We start from the raw sequence: 20,880 nt of genomic DNA on the forward strand, positions 1-20,880 counted from the left end.
AAATACTCATGTGTCTACCACTACAACACCCACAAACTTATACTCATATCTCACTTTCTTTTCTTTTTAATTACTTTTGGCGTCTAAAAATTAAATGCAGGAATATGAAGAGTCCAGTATTAAGAGGCTCATAAACCTCTGAAATGGTTGATTTGGAAAAATATTGTTACACGAATCGAAACCTCTTATTACACAATATTGGGGAGCCGAAGTTAAATAAACTAGTCATCTAACCCGCGCGTCGCGCAGATTTTTTTGTAGTTTTTTATTTTATGTTGATATTATTATATTTACCAACTTTATAATAACAAAAAAATTGAAATAAATAATCTATTCGAAAATATCTAATATATAAATACATTGTGAAAATTCAAAAAAATTAATTATGAAAAATTGAAAAAAATATAGGTATATACTAATATTTAAGGATGTGGATAACCGATTGTTTAGGAATTGAGGGTTACAAACGAAAGCTTTCATCAATTGAAGGTAGAGCTTTCGTGAATTATGTAAAAGGAGTCTAAATTACATAATATATATATTGTCACAACCTTACCACTTTATTTTAGTGCAGGAAGGATGGAATCTCCTCCCCTCGATCAACACTTTCAGATCCTAATCCGACAGTTCTTTATTAGAAGACAAAGATTTTGCGACTCTGTAACAAGGATTGAACATAAGCAAAAATTGAGCTAAAAGCCTAAACAGGTCATCTCATCAAAAATACATTAAGGATTTATCTACATCCAAAGAATGGATCGATGAGAACAAGAAAATAAAGGGACCCAGCATTCATTCGTTTGCAACATCACAAACACATTAATGTCATAAATGCATTTTCAGAATATACAGGTGAATTTGAATATAGTCCGACAACAGGGACGGATTCAAGAATTTAGTCTAAGGGGCGCGAAATTCAAGGAAAATATCTTAGAACTATAATCATATTTACATATATATATATATATATTTATCTATTGATTAATCTTACAATGTTATGTCAATTACTTTTATTCAGACAAAACTTGTAAAGTAATTAGCTATTTAAATATGATTTACTCTTATTATAACATATTTAAGATCAATAATATTTTATGTCAAAACATATTTATTCATATCTAATTCAAAATACAGATACCTAAAATCACATACATAAATAGATTGTAAACTTTTCCATCCTTAATTAATTACATTTATTCCGACAAGTCTGGTAAAATAATTAGCTATTTTAAATAGGATTTATTCTTATTATAACATACTTAAAATCGATAATATTCTATGCAGATACACATTTACATACGAGGACACGAGTTTAGAATTTAGGCAATGAGTCAAAATTTAAAGAAATAACAGACAGGGTAAAATTATGAAGCCAAATACGAGTAAGATATTATAAAGAAAAAAAGAAAAAAGAAAGATCTACTGAACATAACATCTAAATGCTTTACAATTGCTCCAAATTCAATGGGGGCAACCACCCACCCGCGCCCCCCCTTAAATCCGTCCTTGTCTGACAACATTGGGTTTGTTAATTACCTCGGTGATGGGCCTGTCATGGAGCTAAAGTCGGAGGAAGAGATCTCAGGTGAAATGGAAACCCGAGTGCAGATCTCCTCTCTTGGTCCTGAACTTCTTTCCCGCCCACTTGACAGTTCCACTTCTAAACAATGCTTTAGCTCCAACAACACATCGCTCATCTTCGGTCTCTCTATGGACCTTGATGCTGTACAAGCAATTGCTATATCTAGAGCTTTACCGATGGAGCTATTGTTGAAGTCCCCATGAAGCCTCTGATCAACAAGTCCTTTTATATCGCTTCGTTCTAGGAAAGGGTTCACGTACTCAAGTATGTGGATGTGTTCTTCGCCCTTAATGATTGCAGACTGTCCCGTGATCAGCTCCAAGAGAACCACTCCAAAACTGTATACGTCACTCTTCTCGTTCAACTTTTGCGTAATGTAGTACCTATGCATTAAGCCAGAAAACAGTTTATTGACATATGCTCACAAATAACTTCAACATGTTAGGTTGTGTGAAAAATAAGGAGAAAAGAAGTAGGCATGAGTAATGGTTTCATTTGAAGTGCTACTAGATGTTGGAAATGACATTTGATGTGGATACATACTCTGGATCGAGATACCTGGTGGTGCCCATGACTGCTGTCATTACTTGGCTGTGGCCATCACTGGGTACGACTTTAGAGAGACCGAAATCAGCTATTTTGGCGTCCATGGTCTCACTTAAGAGGATATTTTCTGTTTTCACATCTCTATGTATTATTGGGGGTTTGCACCCGTGGTGTAAATATTCAAGCCCTGCACGATAAGTACTTGTAATTCAGTGAGAATAATAAGGGGAAATTAGTAGAGTATCATACAAATTCTCCTTGCCTTGACTAAACTGCACTACCTTGTGCAGCATCTATTGCAATTCGGAGTCTCAGTTCCCAAGTCAGCACACTCGAACTTCTATCTGGGAAACATAGCACTTCATTTATTTTACGCACGCCATTTCACTCAGCCATGTTTTGCAAAACATTGATCAGTAACATGGAGAGTCAGATTACTACAAGATCTGTGTGCCGTGATTTGTTGCTTTAGATTGTGATTACCTGATAGAAAATTCTTCAGATTTCCATTGGCCATGTATTCGTAAATAAGTGCCATATTCATGAGGTCATTGCAATAGCCAATGAAGGAGGCCAAATTCCTGTGATGAAAGGTCAATAGAAGTTCTGCCTGCAAAGCAGATCGATGAGTCCATTAAACCATCATCAGCAATCGGAAATATTTTTCCCGTGCTCCTATGTAAATGTTGTCTTTCGCAGTTTCTTTGTTGTTCCAACATTGTTCTGTTATAGTTGATCTAGTTTCACTATTAGTATGGGGAAACACGAACCTCAGCTTCGAATTCTCTGGGACCTTGTGATGACGAGGGAGAGAGCATCTTGACTGCAACTTTCGTTCCATCTCCCATCTGTCCAAGGTAGACGTTCCCGAATCCTCCCTTCCCAATCATCGTCTGGAAGTTGTTCGTGATGGTCACCACTTCAGCATAAGTGAAATGCCTCTTCTTGGATGCTATGTATCTCCTTTCTTTGTCTGAAGGATTATTTTCTGTCAAAATTTAGAACAGAAACATCAATACTAGGAACGAAATGAGTAAATGCTTTCCACGAATGGCATTCAGGACACTGATACCTAATTTTCTTTTTCTTCTCAAATTTAATAGGATTAGCAGAGCAACAATTAATATCAGCGCTATCGACAGTGGTACAATTATCGGGATAAGAATTTTTTTCTTCCGTTTGCAAGAATCGGAGCCGCAGAAGTTCTGATTGTCCACACTGAGAAGAACGCAAAACAAACCAATAAGAACGTGATAGAATCATGAGTGAAGAAAAATATCAAATGACACTAGCGATGTAGACTTGAAAAAAAATTAGCATTTCGCCATTTAAAATGGGAAACCTCAATGTGAGTGATCCATCATTCGATCTTTTTATGAGAGCTTCAGGGACTGCTCCTGAAAATTGGTTGCCTTTCAAGTTCCTGAGGACAAAAAAATAAAGAAAAGGTTTCAGGATCTTTCAGAACTTATGACACTTCGATTGCCTGTATATATCGCCCTTTAGTACTTACAGAAAATTCAGAAATTTCAGCTTGTTAAAAATCTGCGGCACCGGTCCGCTTAAGCTGTTGTTCGACAAGTCCCTAGAGCGAATGAAAGTATACCTCGTGAGAGTTGAAAAAGGGATTAAAACATTCTTTAAATGAGAAATTTCGAATGGACTTACAAGGATTCCAATGATGAGAGCTGTGCAAAAGCGGAAGTTATTGTCCCGCTCAATCCACTTGAGCTCAGGTTCCTGACAGACGGTAAAGAAGTAAATTCTTTCGAATCCTCAACTTAGGTAATAGGGTGAAGAACCAGAAAAGAGATGCTAAATAATATGGAAATTACTCACAGGGATACTATTCGAGGAGGTACCGAGACGGAGTAGTTGCAAGTCAGACCTTCCCAGGAGTAATTTTGGGGACCGCATGGATCAGCCCCCCAGTTCTTGTTTATCTGGTATGTCGATTTGACACTATAAATAGCATCGACTGTATGTAGCATCATTAAGCAAAAGAGCTCATGATATATCATTCATTCATGCGTATGTATGTGAAGATGATACTTTATGATGCTTGATGTGCATTAGTAGTGGAGATTCTGATTAGCATATGCTTTCATGGATTTTGCTCGCTCAACATAGTACACGACTACTTGTAGAATATTCAAGTCATCAGACACGTGTTTTTGTAATACAATTAGATCAGCAAACTGCTAGAGAGAAGAATGCATACCATCTGCACTGTTCGTCAAGAATTCTTCCACCAGCATTGCTCTGTATATCTCGACTGCATTGAGGATCGGTGGAAGGGTAGAATCATCTGTTTTATCAACGGAAATTCGATGATTTTTCCCCACAAGTGCTTTTGGGTTAGCTAATGTGGTCGCATAAAGGTATCGGGGAGTGAAAGGTCCAAAAAGTTGCGAACCATTCCAAGAGACATTGAACTTCCTTGACTGGTTCTTCTGAAGTGCCTCAACTTCCGCAAAGTACAGGAAAACGAAAAATCGATCATTTTCATCACTGGAGGTCCACTGTAACTCCAAGGACCCGGTACCATTTTTTGGTCTAGCAGCTGAGTGTATTACTTGAAAGGGCGCTTTATAACCATTTTCATTCGTGTTGATCGCCATAGAAGTGTTGATTTGATCCCACGAAGGGGTCATGTAGGAAGGCCATATCCGATCATAAATATCATCTTGATATCGACTGCTACTGTTACTGGACCCAATGTTCAGCCTCTCAAATAGGACCAATGAAGAAAACTCTCTATTCTCAGTGATATAGATTGACCTGTTTAGCGGCCTGAGCTCCAAGCCCGATATGAATGGGACTCCATTGCCCGTGTTTACGATACAAACATAGACGACATTGGACGTTGCAAATCTACTATCTCTGTGGTGACAACATCAGAGGAGTTCTTGAACTTAATCGTCACCCAGAGACTAGCATCTAGGTACAGATCGAACTGGGGAGGATTGTTGAGCCCATCGTAATCCCCGTAAAGAAAGGAGGCTCTGATCAAATTTAAGCTTGCATTACCATCTGCAGGCCTCAGGGAGTAACAGTTCTTGTCCCCATGAGGGAAGCTCCGGAGATCCGAGAGCGTCTGTGGGAGATTAGGATTGTTCGGGTATGCGTACTTGGAAGAGATGTTTCGGTTTATTCCAGTGTCGATGTGATCTCCATCTGTGGAGTAACTGATGCCCGTATCAATGTCCACATAGCGGAAATTCACAGGACCACCACAGTCGATGCTTATGAAACCTGAAAAGATCAAGTCCAAAAGAGAATACAACAATCAAAGTTATACGGCATTGTAAATGTTTTGTGCATTAAGATCAGTAGGATTTGGTAGTTTCCCTATAGTTCTTCTCAAATTTGCATCCCCTATATCCCGGCTCCTATCACGACATCAATCGTCAGGTTATTCGACTAATTGATATTTCGAAGACAGAAACTAAAGCTACTGCCATGGCAATTTTAATTCCATTAGGCTTGCGCATTTGGCTTTCCTGGAAATTATTTCCTAAGCTTCCCAGTATCTGGTCTGATGAAAAGTCAATCCAATGGAAAAAGAACATAAACATAGTCCAATCAACAACGTAGAGTGGCTTCAAGGAAGAAAACTGTTTTCTCAGGGGAAAGCATCGAAGCAAGGCCGACTCGTATGGCAGAATAAACACAGACCTGTTTGGAGCTGCCCATGAACTGAGACTGTGGCAGAAATCCACAGCAAAAGCAGGAGCTCAATCGAGCCAAACAACGCCTTGTTCTTCCCCGCCATCATCATCTTCCTCAACTATCCGCATAACTGCAGCCTTACGATAGTCATTGTTTCAACACCTATGGTTCTCACCTAATTATTCATCAGCTGTCCTAAGCAGACATTAAGAAAACATCTTTTTGACCAAACCAACATAAACATACAAGACAGGAAAAGGCTAAACCCAAATTGTTTAATGTGTATAGTACGTCGAAAATTATAATTGGGCAATTCACAATTTGCTACTGGTGTTTTTTTTGGCTGAATAAAAACCCCTCTTGATACATAGCTCACCTAGGTCATCATGACCCCCACCAAAGCGCACAGTGGTCCAGAACAGGTTCTATAAAGTAGAGGACAATAATCTACTAACGCAAACGCTTTCGTATTTAAGTCGAGTCTCGACCCATTGACCTCCCTTTTAGAAGACATAGTCCGTTACCAGCTGAGCTAGTGGTTTTGCTCTGGTGCTGTGCATCCAAGAAACTCCCTTTCCCCTTGTTTTGTCCCTTTTCCTGTAAGCAAACCAAGAAAGTCAACGTGGAGGATTTGAATTTCTGTTATAAAAACAATAGTACAATATATACATATATATATAGCCATAGGATAGGACCTTTCTTTGATAAGCAACCCAACAATACCCAACAAAGCTGAATAATCAATCCGATGTGCTATCGAAAAATGACAAAGCTTGAACGTTGAATAGGACTAAACTACTATACTACGTTCAATAATTAGGCTTTCGTTGTTTGCCCACTGTACATATGTCTATATGCTATCTGACATGCACAATTTCTTAGCTGTAGAGCACAAGAAAACTAAAGTTGACACTTGACATGCCCAGAAGTTCTTTTTTAATCTTGTAATATTTTGGTCACGAATAAGAGATTAAGAACAAGAAATTAGAATCGTTAATCAATCTGAAGATGCGGGATAAAACTGATAAAATGTGACATAGCTTACGGTGGTCTTTCACGGTCACTTGCTCACTGGCTCCCCTCCACGAATTGGAGATCCAGTTCAGAATGCAACTAGAGGAAGCAAATCAACGCGAATGAAGAGTGCAAATGAGGAGAGCATCATCTGCAGCCTAAAATCTCGTTCACGCGGACATTCGAATGAAAATTGCTCTCATTGATGAGGACTGCTGAGAGTATTTGGAGTAGTGAATCCCATTACTCGAACAGGGTCAACTCCCTTATCAAAATGTGTAAATTCACGTAATCAAGGGAGAGACATCACCGGGAAATTTAACCCTTTCTTAAGTTGCATCCTTCCCACCTATGGCTGCTTGGCCACCCAAAAAAGAAGAATAGCTTCATTCAAAGATTTGCGTCTTTTTGACCCTCAAAGAATCTTTTTTGTGTTCTTTCTTTGCGTTTTCAACTCAATAACTTTAGTGATAAAAATTAAAAGTTAGTGATATGAAATTAGTGATATATATATATATATACATATTATGTCATCCCCATAATTTGGGTAAAAGAAAATTAAAAATTAGTGATATATATTATGTCATTTAAAAACTAAAAACTCTATTCATAATTCTTTTGTTGATAAGGCAATTGACTAGGCATCATGGGTGGACTCTGCTAACATTGCATTTTAAAATGATACTTTTAGACGCTCCCGGTGGCTTCTCCTATGGGGGGCGGTGACCGACAGGAGAACCCGCCTGATTTGCCCTTTGAGACCTTTCTTCTTTATTTTCAATTTTTTACCCAAATTTTAAGTTTTTTTTTTTTGAAGTGTCACGCTTGTGATCTCATGCATTGGCGCTTAGTTCGTTGTCATGTCCGCGTAGAAGCAATGGGCGTCATATTTAAAAATGAGGGGCGTGCATCACTATCTTATCACGAAACTATAATCGAAAACCTATAGATTGTTGCTTGTAAAAGAACTTGAACAGTATAAAACACATTCATATAGTTTACTACAGAGAGAAATCTAAATTCAATATATAATTTTTAAAATCGTACAATAATATATACATAATTGGAATAAGAATATATGCAAAAATTATTATATAATTTTGTATTCTCTTTACCATTAATATACGATCTAGAATGATTAAAAGATATATCAAGTACAAAATTTCCTATAATTAAATTCATATAAGATATTTGATATATTTTACTAAATCTTTTTTTTACAAAATTTGGAATAGAAATATATTCATTTTGTAACTTTTTACCAATTTATTATTATATATATATATAAGCTGAAAAGCGCTTCCGAAACGCTTTCATTTAAAAATCATCAGGTCGTAGTTATTCTACTCTTCGTCTGCTCGGAACATTTTATTGAACCATTTTCGGCTTTTAGTTCCCGCTCGAAACATCATATCGAACTATCTCCGACTATCGAGCCATCTCTAACTATTAATTCCACCTTTATCATTATAATATGTTAAAGTCAGCAACCAAAGACGTGGTTAGCCAAATTATAAACCCTCAGCTCCACGACGATTGATTGTTCAATTCCGATAACTTGCATTATATTCAATGTATTCAAGCTATTTGTCTACATTCTTTGTATGTAATAATAATATATAAGAAAAGAAATTTTGAAAACTTAAAAATTTTCTTGATAATTGAAATGATTCTCGAAATATGTGATAGAGCTAAGTTTTATGTGCTAGATCTCCTATAAATAGGACACAGGAAAGTCAATCTCATACTTTATCTTTCTAATAATCTATGTAGTTTTTCCTATATTATAATCTATACGTGATATCGTTCACTCTGCTTATATACCGATTTATATATTACAGATTTATTATTTTGTACTATGTAGATTATTTATTATCATATGACTATTATACATATTTACTTCTGATCGTCATGATCTCTTGTTTTTTCACTCTTATGTTGATATGTACGTTCGATGGAATATATAATTGTAGCATCATCATTCTAATTATATTCATTCATATATTGGCATTTGTGTTAATTATTTATTTGTGATACAAAAATTGAGAAAGAGTATCTACACAACGCACAGGTCTCTACTAATTATATATAATTTAGAGTAATTAAAATGTATATCAAGTATAAAAATTTCGTGTAATTTAGTCTGTGATATGAAATTTGTTATATTTTACTGAATATACTATGTGAATAATAAACTGATGATGTGACTTCACGAGAGGGCCTACGAATTATGACATAGTTTTGCGAGGTTTCAACTTTGTGATGTGGCTTTTGAGAGACCGACAAAAGACTTTGTTATATTATATATACTAGATAAATACCTGCACGTTGTGCGGACGCTTATTAAAAAAATTGAAGATAAAAGGTTTAAAATTATAAAAACGTGCATGAAAAATACACATATAATAAGAAAATTTAAAAATATTACGTTTTAATTCTTATAAAGTGAAATGTCTATATAAAATTTATAATGCTGAGTATATACCCCTTACTACTTTTACTAATATACATATAAAAAAGGTACTTAATTCAGAAATATGGGAAATATCTACCGTCAATATTATGTGATCATTATGAAAGTAAAATGCTTTCAAACAATGTTATTAAAATCGGACCAGACCAGTCGGTCTGGTTCTCTTAAAGATCGAAGTTGCACCTTTAGACTGGTGAGCTCATTAAATCGGACGGTGTTTTGACTGAACCAACAAACCCATATGAACCGGCCGGTTCTATAGGTTTCCTTTTATTGAAAAATTAAATTGCATGCATGAAGAATTGAACCAAGGACTTCAACCTCCCTAAGAGCCACATGTCTAGCCACTTAGCTATTTAGGCAATAACCATATTTTGTTTCCTTTTGATCATTCTTTATCTCTGTAAGCATAACAAAGGAAAAAACAACTTCAATAAAAAAAACTTTCTTTTATCCATTATTTCAATTATTTGAATTATTGTATATATATTTAATATATCATAGTCTTTGTTAATTTTATATGCATTATTCATTATTTAATTAGATGTGCGGTCCGACCCATCGAACCCCTGGTTGGACCCATAAACCAGTAAATTCATATTTCGATCGGTTCAACGTTCGGTCTGGTTCTAATAACATATTATTATAGGGGAAAATTACTGTATATTTGTCCATGCATGAAATAAAGTGTGGGGAAACTTAAAATATGTACTTGTAAGTGAAATTGATCATCGATACTAGAAATCAACATTAATGTTACCATTATCATGACTACATAAATCAAACTTTACAAATAAATATATGAATAACTACTGAACTAAGAATTCATAGAAAAAAAGGATCAATATTGAATTGTGAAATAAGAAGAACAAAGAAATATTGAAGGCATAGGGTTCAAAAAAGTGCTTCAATTACGTAAAAAATCAATATTGAAGCAATTCATTTGAAGTTTGCATTAAAAAGTCACTCAATAAATTAAAGTTCAACCAAGAAATAAGAATGATTACTAGACTCATGGTTCGTTGATTAAAAAAAAAAGATTTTCATTAAATTATTAAGATGGAGTAAGAATAAAAAGAAATGTTGTCAGGAGGGACTTAATGGGCCTCCAGTCCATTGTTGGGTACATAATAGCTATTGCTTGGCCCACCAGCCCACTGTGAGAGAGAGGGAGGGAAATTCCAACTTTCCCACACCGGACAGAACTATGCATAGATCCTACATTACATCAGCTTTCTTCCATAAGCGGGTGTCTCTTGAGAGCGCATGGTGGCGTTTCAACGCGCAAGGAGATACACGCATAATACTCGTGGGCGAACAATTCGAGCCGGATCGTCCAATTGTGAGGAAGTCGTTGATTCGCATGGTACTCCTTTAAGAAGGTTTGATTAAATGCTGGACAGAGCTGTTGTTAGTTGGATGGAATCCCTATGGTATAATTTCAGGCTATGCAGGTGCAGAGGGTATGCAGGAGGCCTAAGTTTTGTTTGCCAGAATACCCTTCGAAAATGTTGTCTCGAGCAACTGCATGATCGATGGCTATGCAAGGGTTGGGAATGTGCTAATGGCAAGAGAATTTTTAACCGGATGCCTACTCTAAAGTTGGTAGGTAAAAGTTTGATTTCAATCATCAAGAAATGAAATGTTCGATTTTCATGCCCTGCTATTTAGAGCTCACGGGAGGGGAGACTTCTCAGAGGGAATAGCTTCTTAACATAGGAGCAATTACTTGTCTCGGAAGCAATTGAATTTGTTGAGATCACTGTATAGTAAAGAATTTGATGCTATCATAATTTTACCTGACATCGCAGACCGTAAAATGAAATGAAAATGACTTCAGGGGTTCAACTTCCATGCAGAAATGGAACATTATGAACCTTGGATCCAGTCTGGTGCCCACCCTTTTACTTGCCAAACCTCAGAAAGATCACCAAAAATGAATGATCCGTGTGGAGTTGAGGAGGCTGGTTCTATTGCGTAGAATTTCAATCTCCAAATTTTCAAGATACTCTTGCACTGAACACTGATGACCTCTTTGATCGCTTGAAGTTAACTTCAAAGACTTCGGAACACTATAGAATCCCATTCATCCAGCAGTAGTAGAAGAAAACTTCATGTCTGCTTATAGCAGACAATGGAATTCATTGCTATGTTTTGAGTTTGTTCTCCTGAGGGGAAGCTTCATTTTTATTGAAGCAAATCACTAATTCTTTCAACGAGTTGTAAGCAGTGCCTTCCTGCCTTCCGGAAAAGCTCGAGAAGATTGAGCACTTGACATTTCGACAAGTAACCTGATGAGTCTTGTGAAAAACTATTCTCAGTGTTCTATTATGGTAGAGATGCTAAAAGATCATTCTGTTTAGACGTCACCATTGTATGTAACGGAGGCCAGTTTTGCTTCTTGCAAGGTCTCATTACCCTTAATTATAATGTATCTATCTAGTGCTATGTTACATTAGCTTGAGCTCCTTCATCAGCTATCCACACTCATTGAGGAAACTGAATATCGAATTGAGTAAGGCATATGTAGAGGAGAAAAATCAACTAAACTGCTAGTGGGATAGTTACCAGCAGCATGATTTGTTTATTCATCTAAAAACATTTTGACAGACGCTCTATCAATCGGAGCTTTCTATTCTACTTTTTGGGGAGACCTAGCCCACAGTGCACATTAGCAATTCCGACTAACACAGGTGAAAAATCACGATAGCTACATCTACTCCTGAGAACTTCCATATTCGACTCAATGCCCTGCACTTTCCTTTCCATATTCTTCAAGCCGCTCTCAAATGATTGAATTGCCTTGTCGTCCAGTACCCGAGATTCAAGATGGCCCATGTAATTCATAAGACTGTCTAATTCAGCAATCAAGATGATGAACTGATCAATAAGCTCTTCCAGTAGCTCACCAGTTTCAGGCAGCTTCTTGTCCCCATCAGTCTCGGATGATCAACATTTTTGTCCTTGACGAGTGGATGTCTTCATCTTCTTCAATTCTTCATCTGCCACCTTCAGCACCTCAAGGATCCACTTGACCACTTTCGCGTCACTCTTATCCTCCTCAATGTCCTTCAGACAGGACCTGAATGCTTGGAACTTGAACAGTTTTTCCTTCACATTTGTTGATAGTAAAAGGAAGAGCTCGGCTAGCATGACTGAAACCTCGACATGGATCTTGGTCGCATGGTGCATCAAGCCTTGTGCAAAGCTTTTCTGCAAACTCATCAGCATATCCCCAATCTCGATCTCTATTTTTCTAGTTTCATCCATGGCCTTGAAATCTTCCTCAGTAATACCGAGATTGATAAACTCGGTCAACTTACGATCAACAAGATTTTCCAGATCAGCTGACTCAGGCAGTGAGAGATCATGTGCACTCAATTGGTCTTCCTCAGACCCGGGTTCGGCTTCTACGGTCACAGAAATGCCAGTAGTCATCACTTCCTCTGATCTGCCAGTATCGGGCACCACGGGATCAGGCCTTGTTAAACTGTCATTAGAGCTTTCCACATTAAATGTGCCTCCGTCTGGCTCTTTATTCTCTTTCGGCTTCTCTTCATCTGCCGTTCCAAGAAGTCCACTGCTGTCTCTGGGGGCCGTGACCTGCAGGGAGGCCATCCTCTCGTCCACCTGAGCCTCGATTTCTTGCTCTTCCTCTGTGAGTGATCTGAGCACTGACTTTAGAACCAGAACACCCCTGGCTGTGCTCCCAACAACTTCAAGATTTTCCTCTTTCCCGACAGTTTTGAAGCACCTTTCTTTCAGTTTGTTTAATCTCGCCTTCAAGCCTTCTTGACTATCCTTCATCTTTTCAACTGCAGATTTCATCTCACCACTATTTCCCTGAACATTCGTCAGCAGAGACTCGATCTTCTCATCAACTCTTTGAATGCCACGAATCAGTTGAGAGAATTTGACATGGATCCCGGGATGAGCAGCTGCATGTTCAAGATTTTCCTCAGCCACTAATGACCCTGAAACTATTGAAGGCATGAGAGGCTGCAGAATTAACGATGATATAAAACGGAATGAATGAGAGATCGATTAGAAATCAAGCCAAGTACTTTTGATTGTGTCTCTCTCTTCTTCGCTATCTTCACCTGAGCCCTTCAAATCGATTATATCCGGTTCTTGAGTTTCTTCGCTCTCAGGACCCTTTGGCCTTTTATTCCGTTTTGGACCTTCGTCACTCTTAGCAGGACCCTTTGGCTTCATATCTGGTTCTTGAGCTTCTTCGCTCTTGGCAGGACCCTTTAACTTTATATCAGGTTCTTGAGCTTCTTCGCTCTTAGCAGGACCCGTTGGCTCTATATCTAGTACTTGATCTTCTTCGCTCTTAGCAGGATCCTTTGCCTTTTCATCCGGTTCTTGACCTTCTTCACTCTTAGCAGGATCCTTTGGGTTTAAATCCAGTTCTTGAGCTTCTTCACTCTTAGCAGCTTCATGTTCAAGATTGTCCTCAGCCACTGATGACCCTGAAACTATTGAAGGCATCTGTGGCTGCAGAACTAAAGAAGACATCAAACAGAAGGAAGGAGAGATCAATTAGAAATCAAATCAAATACCTTTGATTGTGTCCTTTCCTACTTCGCTTTCTTCACTGGAGCCCTTCAAATCAATCATATCCAGTTCTTGGCCTTCTTCGTTCTTAGCAGGACCCTTTGGCTTTTTATCCAGTTTTTTATCTTCTTCGCGCTTAGCATGACCCTTTGCCTGATCAGGGCCTTCTGCAGGTCTGCTCTCTTCCTTTGGCTCCTGGCACCCCACTGCCCCGAAGACTTCACAGCACTTGTTCAATCGAGCATCGATTTGTTCCTCCTTTTTCCAGAAGAAACGGGTCAGTGCCTCCACAAGCGCGATGCTCTCTTCGGATTCCGTAAAGCGTATGAGGGCTTCGTCTTTGTTTTTAGTATCAAAGGCGATGTTGATGACGTCTTTGAGCCTTGTCTTCATGCTCTCTTGATAGTTTCGGAGTGCTTCAAATACCAAAGTCATCTCGTGGCCTTGTGCTCTAAGCCCCTTCAACAGAAGCCTGATCTTGCTGTCAACTCTTGTGATGAAACCACTCAGTTCTTCTAAGCCCATAGGGGTGACCCGTTCGGGATGACATTCATCGGCCATAGGTGAACCTGAGATTGAAGGGCACCAGAGATGCTGGAAATGGAAGAGGAAATATTGAAGAGATGGAACGCAACAAGAGATCGATCATTGAGAATCGTATGCATACTATACCTTTGATTTGCTTCCAATTATATGATTCTTGAGAGAGAGACAGAGAGGGAAGAGCTAAAAACTGAAAGTCTGGTTTTCGAATAAAAGAAAGAGAGGGAACTGAGGGTTTATATGTTAAGGTTGGTTATTTCTGTTAGACATTAACGAATTCTTCTATTTATTAAGAACAAAATGGAACTATGAAGGTTTTTTAGAATTTGGGTCTCTTACTTATTTTTGATCAGCTTTCTATGGGGACAATGACTGACCCAGCATTAGGACAGAAGGGAGAAGGGGTGCCTGATGGCGCACGGCATTAATTGAATCCTTTTCGGGACCCATTCTCGAGTTTGCCATCACAGCATCTTAGGCAACCACATCAGAATCACCTTATGCTCTAGGCTTCACCCTTTCTTTTTGGTTTTCCTTGAGTAGCTGAGATCTCCTGATTCATGCTTTCTTTTTTTGACATTGTAGATCACCGATTCACCGGTGCTATTCTTTCATTCTTTCAATTTGCATCCTGTAAGAAACACGATTTGTTCTGATAAACTGGTAAATTTGCCATTGACCTCTCCCGAGGAGGTGATGGCTGGCATGGAAGCCACCATCTCTTAAATAATTCATCTGATCAAACTCAAAGCGAGCACAGTGCAGTGGGGGGTACGTCACGGGCAGATGAGGTGATTGGCGACCCAAGAGACCATCAACAAAGGGTCGCAGTATTTGGTCTCTACTGATTCCTGGAGACTGCTCCTGGAACTGGAGGAAGCTAATGCAGCTGAGAGCTCTGATTTCCCCTTATACTAGCTACAGAGTTGGTTCAGGTATTACTATATCGTTTTGGTATGATGCCTGGTTACCAGTTGGCCCATTGATCAAATTTTGTTGTCGAGGACTACAATGTTTCTCTACCCTCAATGAGCATGCAAAAGTTAGCGCAGTTCTTTCGCAAGGACAATGGCACTGGCCGCGTAGCTCGGACCCTCAAGCAGCTTTGATCCGGGACCTAGCTGCAGCTCTTGACCTTTCCGACCATGATACAGTCTTATGGTCCCCCCACAAATCTGGGCACTTCTCCACTGCTAATGCTTGGGAGTATTTACGAGTCAGAAGCCCGAAACTGGAATGGAGTAATGCGCTTTGGTTCGATGGACATCTCCCGCGATCTTCTTTCATTAGTTGGCTTTGTGTCCATAATAGATTAACTACAAAGGACCGTCTATCAACATGGGGGATTCAGACTGCGTCTGTTGAATGCGAATTCTGCAATACACAGAGGGAAACTCGCGAACATCTCTTTTTTGAATGTCCAATCACCCAGGAAATTTGGAGGAGTTTGTTGGCTCGAGTTGGCCTGCACCGTAATTTGGTGAGTTGGAATTCGGAATTATGTTGGATCTCTTCTCTTCGGGGTAAGAAGCTCGATGTAATTTGTTTAAAGCTTCTATGGACTCACTACATATACTGCATATGGCGTGAAAGGAACTCTAGGATTTATCAAAGGCACAGTTCTTCCCCAGAGGCTATAGTTCGGAAGATTTTTGCAGATGTGAAAGCTAAGCTTTATGTTTTTCCCCGTCTCTCTCACAAAATTGTAAACTCTATCATAGCTAATCATGTGTTTAGCCTATGATATAGCTCTTAGCTCATAGCTCTTAGCTGGCTGATGTTTTTGGTAGTTGTGATAGTTTGTTAGATAAATGTCTATTGATGTAATTCATTTTGATTAATGAAAGTCTATTCCATTTATCAAAAAACATAAGAGGAGGTAGGGCCGAAAATGGAGAGCCTCTTAGCTTTGATCTCTCTCCTTAACGGGCTCTTTCTCTCCAGTCCCCCTTAGCTAGTGTACGGAATATGAATAGGGGCTTTTTGCAATTCGCGAAAAATATATAAGTGCATCACTGCAAATATTAACAAAAAATTCCAAGCAGCTAAGAGATTAGAGAAAAGAAATATAAATAGGGTTCCCGCTTATTTAATGGAATAAGTGATTTTTTGATGTAACTTAATAAGTTACATCAAGATTATTATCATTTTAACTAACATAATCAAATCAAATTTTAGCACAAGAGATTCCTCTCTCTCTTCTTTTCTTCTCTTTTCTATGAAATAACAAAATTCCCACATTTCCAAGTCATTCCTTCCTGCTTTGTCATTACCTATTTTAAGTGTAATTTGTATGAGTTGAAGAATATTCAACTAATCATCCTTACTCAACATTTTAATGCCAAGCGCTTTCGATGTGTAAAAATCCACTTCAGGAGGAGTACCCCTTGGAATTCTGGCATATTGGAAGGGCCTTAAGATCAATATTTGCAATTAATATTTAGGCATTTTCTCATTGGACTGCACAAGTTAGGGAACCACCGTCTTCTTTCTGTCAAATGGACTTAACCAAAGATTTACTTGACTAGTTGGTAAGCAAAAAGTTAGATTTCAATTAGTGAAAAAGAAAATGATCGATTTCCATGCTCTGCTATTAAGATCAGACCGACCAAGTTAACGAGCTGCATCACACCTTTACTATAGACTCTGACATGAGTGGAGACTCTTCTCAGAGAGCATAGCTTCTTAGTTAGGAGCAAAGGCTTGTCTCAAAACTACTGAGTCTGTTGAGGTCAGTCAGAGATGTGATGCTACGAAAACGCCACCTGACATTGCAGACATGGACCGTAAAGTGAAATGAATATGATTTCAGGGATTAAACTTCCATGCTGATTTGGAACCTTACAAAACATTGGATCCATTTCGGTGCCCACCCTTTTACATGCCAAACCTTCAAAAAGATTGCCAAAACTGACCTGCATGTGGTTGCAGGAGCATGGTTCCATTTTTAGGGATTTTATGTAGAAATTTGATGTCCAGCTTCTGCAGGTATTGTTGTCAATCAAGCAGAGTATCGTCCCCCGAACTTGTCAAAATTTTGTATAAACTAATCGAAAAGTGCGGCAAAAAATGACTCACCAAGTGCACCGGCCCTATTTTGTTTCGAAAAGAGCCAAAAGGAATTTTCTTAAATTTTCACTCATAGAGAGGGGGCAAATCTCGGGGCACTCGAGAGTCGTAAATCGCATGAGACGACCTAAGCGCAAGACTTGGTGTTTTTGAGATTGACTTTTTAAAAATTTTTATAACTGTGACCAAGCTCATCGAGATGAATGGCCTCCACGTGGATTTTTCAAAAACTCATGCAATCATCAACCGTGAATTCAAGGAACTAATGGACTTTTTGAATATTAGGTATCACACTAATTGGCGTAGCATACCCATTAGACGTGGTCCAGAACTAGGATGGAGAGGGAATAGGAGAACCAATCGCTAGCACCCGATGTGCCAAGTGAGAGAGAGACAGAGCTTGTCGGCCCTAGAGCAAACCCTAGGCCGCTGTTGACCACCTTTAACCAAGGCAAGTCATGGCCAAGCAAGGCCCTCCCTCGGCCCGTGTAGTGTTCCCTTGACCGCCCTTCTCCTAGCAGTGTCCGTTGAGGTCTGTTCGAGCCAGTGATCATCGATTGGAGTTCTTGGATCATGTGGAGGAGCCCTCTAGGCAAGTAACTGTTCGTGTGGATGAACTAGAGCCTCTTGAACGGATTATTGTAATCTGATCGATTCAAAAGGGTAAGACGAGGTAACCCGGTTTGGGATCGATTTCTTATAATATATCTCGATGTAAGTTTTGCTAGATCGATTTATATTACGATCGTGTTTGATAAGATCAAAACAAAATTTTAAAAGCCATAATTTATATATTCGCTGCTCTCGATCTGGAGTTTTCTAACACATTTCCTACTCATTTTCAAGAAGTTGACCTACCCATTTCAAGAAATTCAAAGAAAGTAACTTTATCAACGCTTATCGTTCACATTGGTTGGGGGTTCCACAGGAGTTGCCTGCATAAGTCTAAGGGATGGAGGAAATGGTGGAGCAGAAGGAGAGGATGGCCGAGTAAGCAGTGGAGTAAAAGTAAGAGACCAAGGCCAAGGAAGTAGAGAAGCAGAAAGGAAGAGAAGAAAGCCGTGGAAGTAGCGGAGCATAATGACGAGATGAGGGCTGAGAAAGCAACGGAGCAAAAGTAGGAAACCATGCTAGAGGAGGGCTCACCTGCAATAGAGCAGAAGAAGGAGACCAGGCCTGAAAAGGCCTCGGCAACAGTGAAGCAAAATGAGGAGATAAGACCTAAGTAGGGCTCAGCTGCAGCGGAGCATAAAAAGGAGTCGGCGGAGCATGGCTCGCCTACAGCTGCCCCAATGAGGCTCGAGGAGTCAGCCAGGATAAAGGGTTTGTCAAAGGAGTCGGGTGGGCAGAAGGAGGGCTCGGCAGCAATGGCCCCTGTGTATAAGTAATGTTGTGCCCAATTAGGGTGTCTGGCTTATGTGTGTGTGTGTGTACACTAACACAACTGTACAAAATTACAATATAGTCCCCATTTCACATATATATCCCTAATACCCTTCTCAATCTGTTGGGGCGCAACAACAGATAGATTGCTACGATGAGACTGAAATAATGAAAGTGATACATTCTTAATAAGCATATTTGCAAGTTGTGAGGATGTAGGGATATATCGAACGAGAAGTTCTCCACGTGTCAGACATTTTCGAATGAAGTGATAGTCAACCGCAATATGTTTGTTGTGATCATGTTGAACAGGATTACTGGCCAGATAGGTGGCACTAATATTAACACAACACGCTATGATTGGACTCGATGAAGCCAGAGAGTTATAGTTACTGCATATACGAGTGCTTGATATTCAGCTTCTGTCGAGCTACGAGAGACAGTAAGTTGCTTCTTGGACCTCCAGGAGATCAGGTTTGAGCAGACGAAGACCACATAACTTGTCGTTGAGCGGAGACTATTTGGACACCCAGCCCAATGAGCATTTGTGTATGTAGTGAACTAAAAATCCTTGTTCCTGTGAAAATGAATTCCAAAAGAAGATGTGCCACGAAGATAACGCAAAATCCTCTCGGCAGCCGGTAAGTTTACAGTCCGTGGAGTGTGCATAAACTAACTCACAAGATTTACTACAAAAGATATATCCGGCCTTGTAAGGATAACATACTGTAAAGCACCTACCATATTCCGATACTTGGAAGGATCCAAAAGACGATCACCATCTATTAAAGACAAATTACTTTTGGAAGGTAATGGCGTCTTTACTGTAGAGGCTTTGTTTAGACCAAAACGAAGTAGGACATCCTGTATTATTTATACTGTAATTGAAAGAGTGTACCTACAGACCGAGTAACTTGAATACCCAAAAAATAATGTAGAGAACCAAGGTCCTTCATCGCAAACTCCTGAGAGAAAAGTCCGAGTAAGAAGAGAATCTGAGCTACCCATGAGAATAATGTCATCAACATAAAGTAGAAGAAGAATGGTGTGAGACTCATGATAATAAATGAAAAGAGACGTATCAACAGGACTCGAAACCCTTGAGACAATGAAAAGAACTAAATCGAGTGAACCAGGCTCTATGGGGTTGCTTTAACCCATATAAGGATTTATGCAAGTGACAGACATGATCAGGAAATTGAGGATGGACAAACCCTGGGGGTTGACACATGTAGACCTCCTCATGGAGATGACCATGAAGAAATGCATTCTTCACGTCTAATTGACGAATGAGCCACGACAAGGAGTAAACGGTAGATAGAACAAGTCGAATGGTGGAGGGTTTGACAACTGCACCGAAACTTTCATGGAAATCTATGCTTCCAGGTGCTTCCAACCACATTCATATTAGGATGTCGAGGAACTAAGCTTCATGTGTGGTTCTGAAAAAGAGCGTTAAACTCTTCAGACATGCCCTGACGCCACTTCGGATCCCTCACTACCTGAGAATAGGATGTGGATTCAGTTAAGGTTATCGGAGAAGTAGCGAGTAACGACATTTTTTGGATGGGTTTGTGAATTCCTGATTTTGATTGAGTCACTATAGGGTGATGGGGAACAGGTGGAGACGATGATGCATTAGTAGAGGAAGAAGTGTTACTAGTCTCGGCCAAGGGAGAATACTGATGAGAGGAATCAGTGGAATTGGAATTTAAAGAGGGGGAATGCAAGGAAGACGTGGATGGACTATGATTGTCAGACTCATCTGGAGAAGGATTAGTCTGGGAAGGTGACTGGTCACACGGGGGAACAGATGCAGCAGGCAATTGAGTTGGACTGGTAGATGGTCCAGGAAAGAGGGGCTGTGGTTGTGCAAGCTCAGGGTTGGGAAATGGATTTCGACCCAGAGTGGAAGGCCCAACAACCGAGGACAGCCTAGAAACGGTGTCAACTTGAGAAGACGAAAGTGGAAAGAATGATAAAATTGGAAAGATCCGAGAGTGATGGGTCTATGTGTTGGATGATTAAATTATAGTTT

At 39.3% G+C, this 20,880-nt stretch overlaps 2 protein-coding genes across 2 annotated transcripts; both read right to left on the reverse strand.

The window, feature by feature from the left end:
- Positions 1 to 1,223: 1,223 nt before the first annotated feature.
- Positions 1,224 to 6,054, reverse strand: LOC116194551 (probable LRR receptor-like serine/threonine-protein kinase At4g29180). Its single transcript, XM_031523398.1, is given in 13 exon segments — positions 1,224 to 1,965; positions 2,126 to 2,315; positions 2,410 to 2,472; positions 2,612 to 2,738; positions 2,899 to 3,116; positions 3,201 to 3,346; positions 3,471 to 3,551; positions 3,642 to 3,713; positions 3,797 to 3,868; positions 3,968 to 4,106; positions 4,350 to 5,000; positions 5,003 to 5,383; positions 5,807 to 6,054. Coding segments are annotated over 13 exon segments (2,676 nt in total). The 5' UTR covers positions 5,910 to 6,054; the 3' UTR covers positions 1,224 to 1,532.
- Positions 6,055 to 12,236: 6,182 nt separating this feature from the next.
- Positions 12,237 to 14,372, reverse strand: LOC116193673 (protein IWS1 homolog). The gene is made up of 3 exons (XM_031522415.1): positions 13,853 to 14,372; positions 13,388 to 13,795; positions 12,237 to 13,267 (listed from the first exon to the last, which is right to left on the reverse strand). Exons 1-3 carry the CDS (start codon positions 14,370 to 14,372, stop codon positions 12,237 to 12,239), a joined length of 1,959 nt encoding a protein of 652 aa, XP_031378275.1.
- Positions 14,373 to 20,880: the final 6,508 nt, after the last annotated feature.

The sequence above is a fragment of the Punica granatum genome, chromosome 2 (genome assembly GCF_007655135.1).
Source record: "Punica granatum isolate Tunisia-2019 chromosome 2, ASM765513v2, whole genome shotgun sequence".
In the NCBI taxonomy this organism is placed as follows: Eukaryota; Viridiplantae; Streptophyta; class Magnoliopsida; order Myrtales; family Lythraceae; genus Punica; species Punica granatum.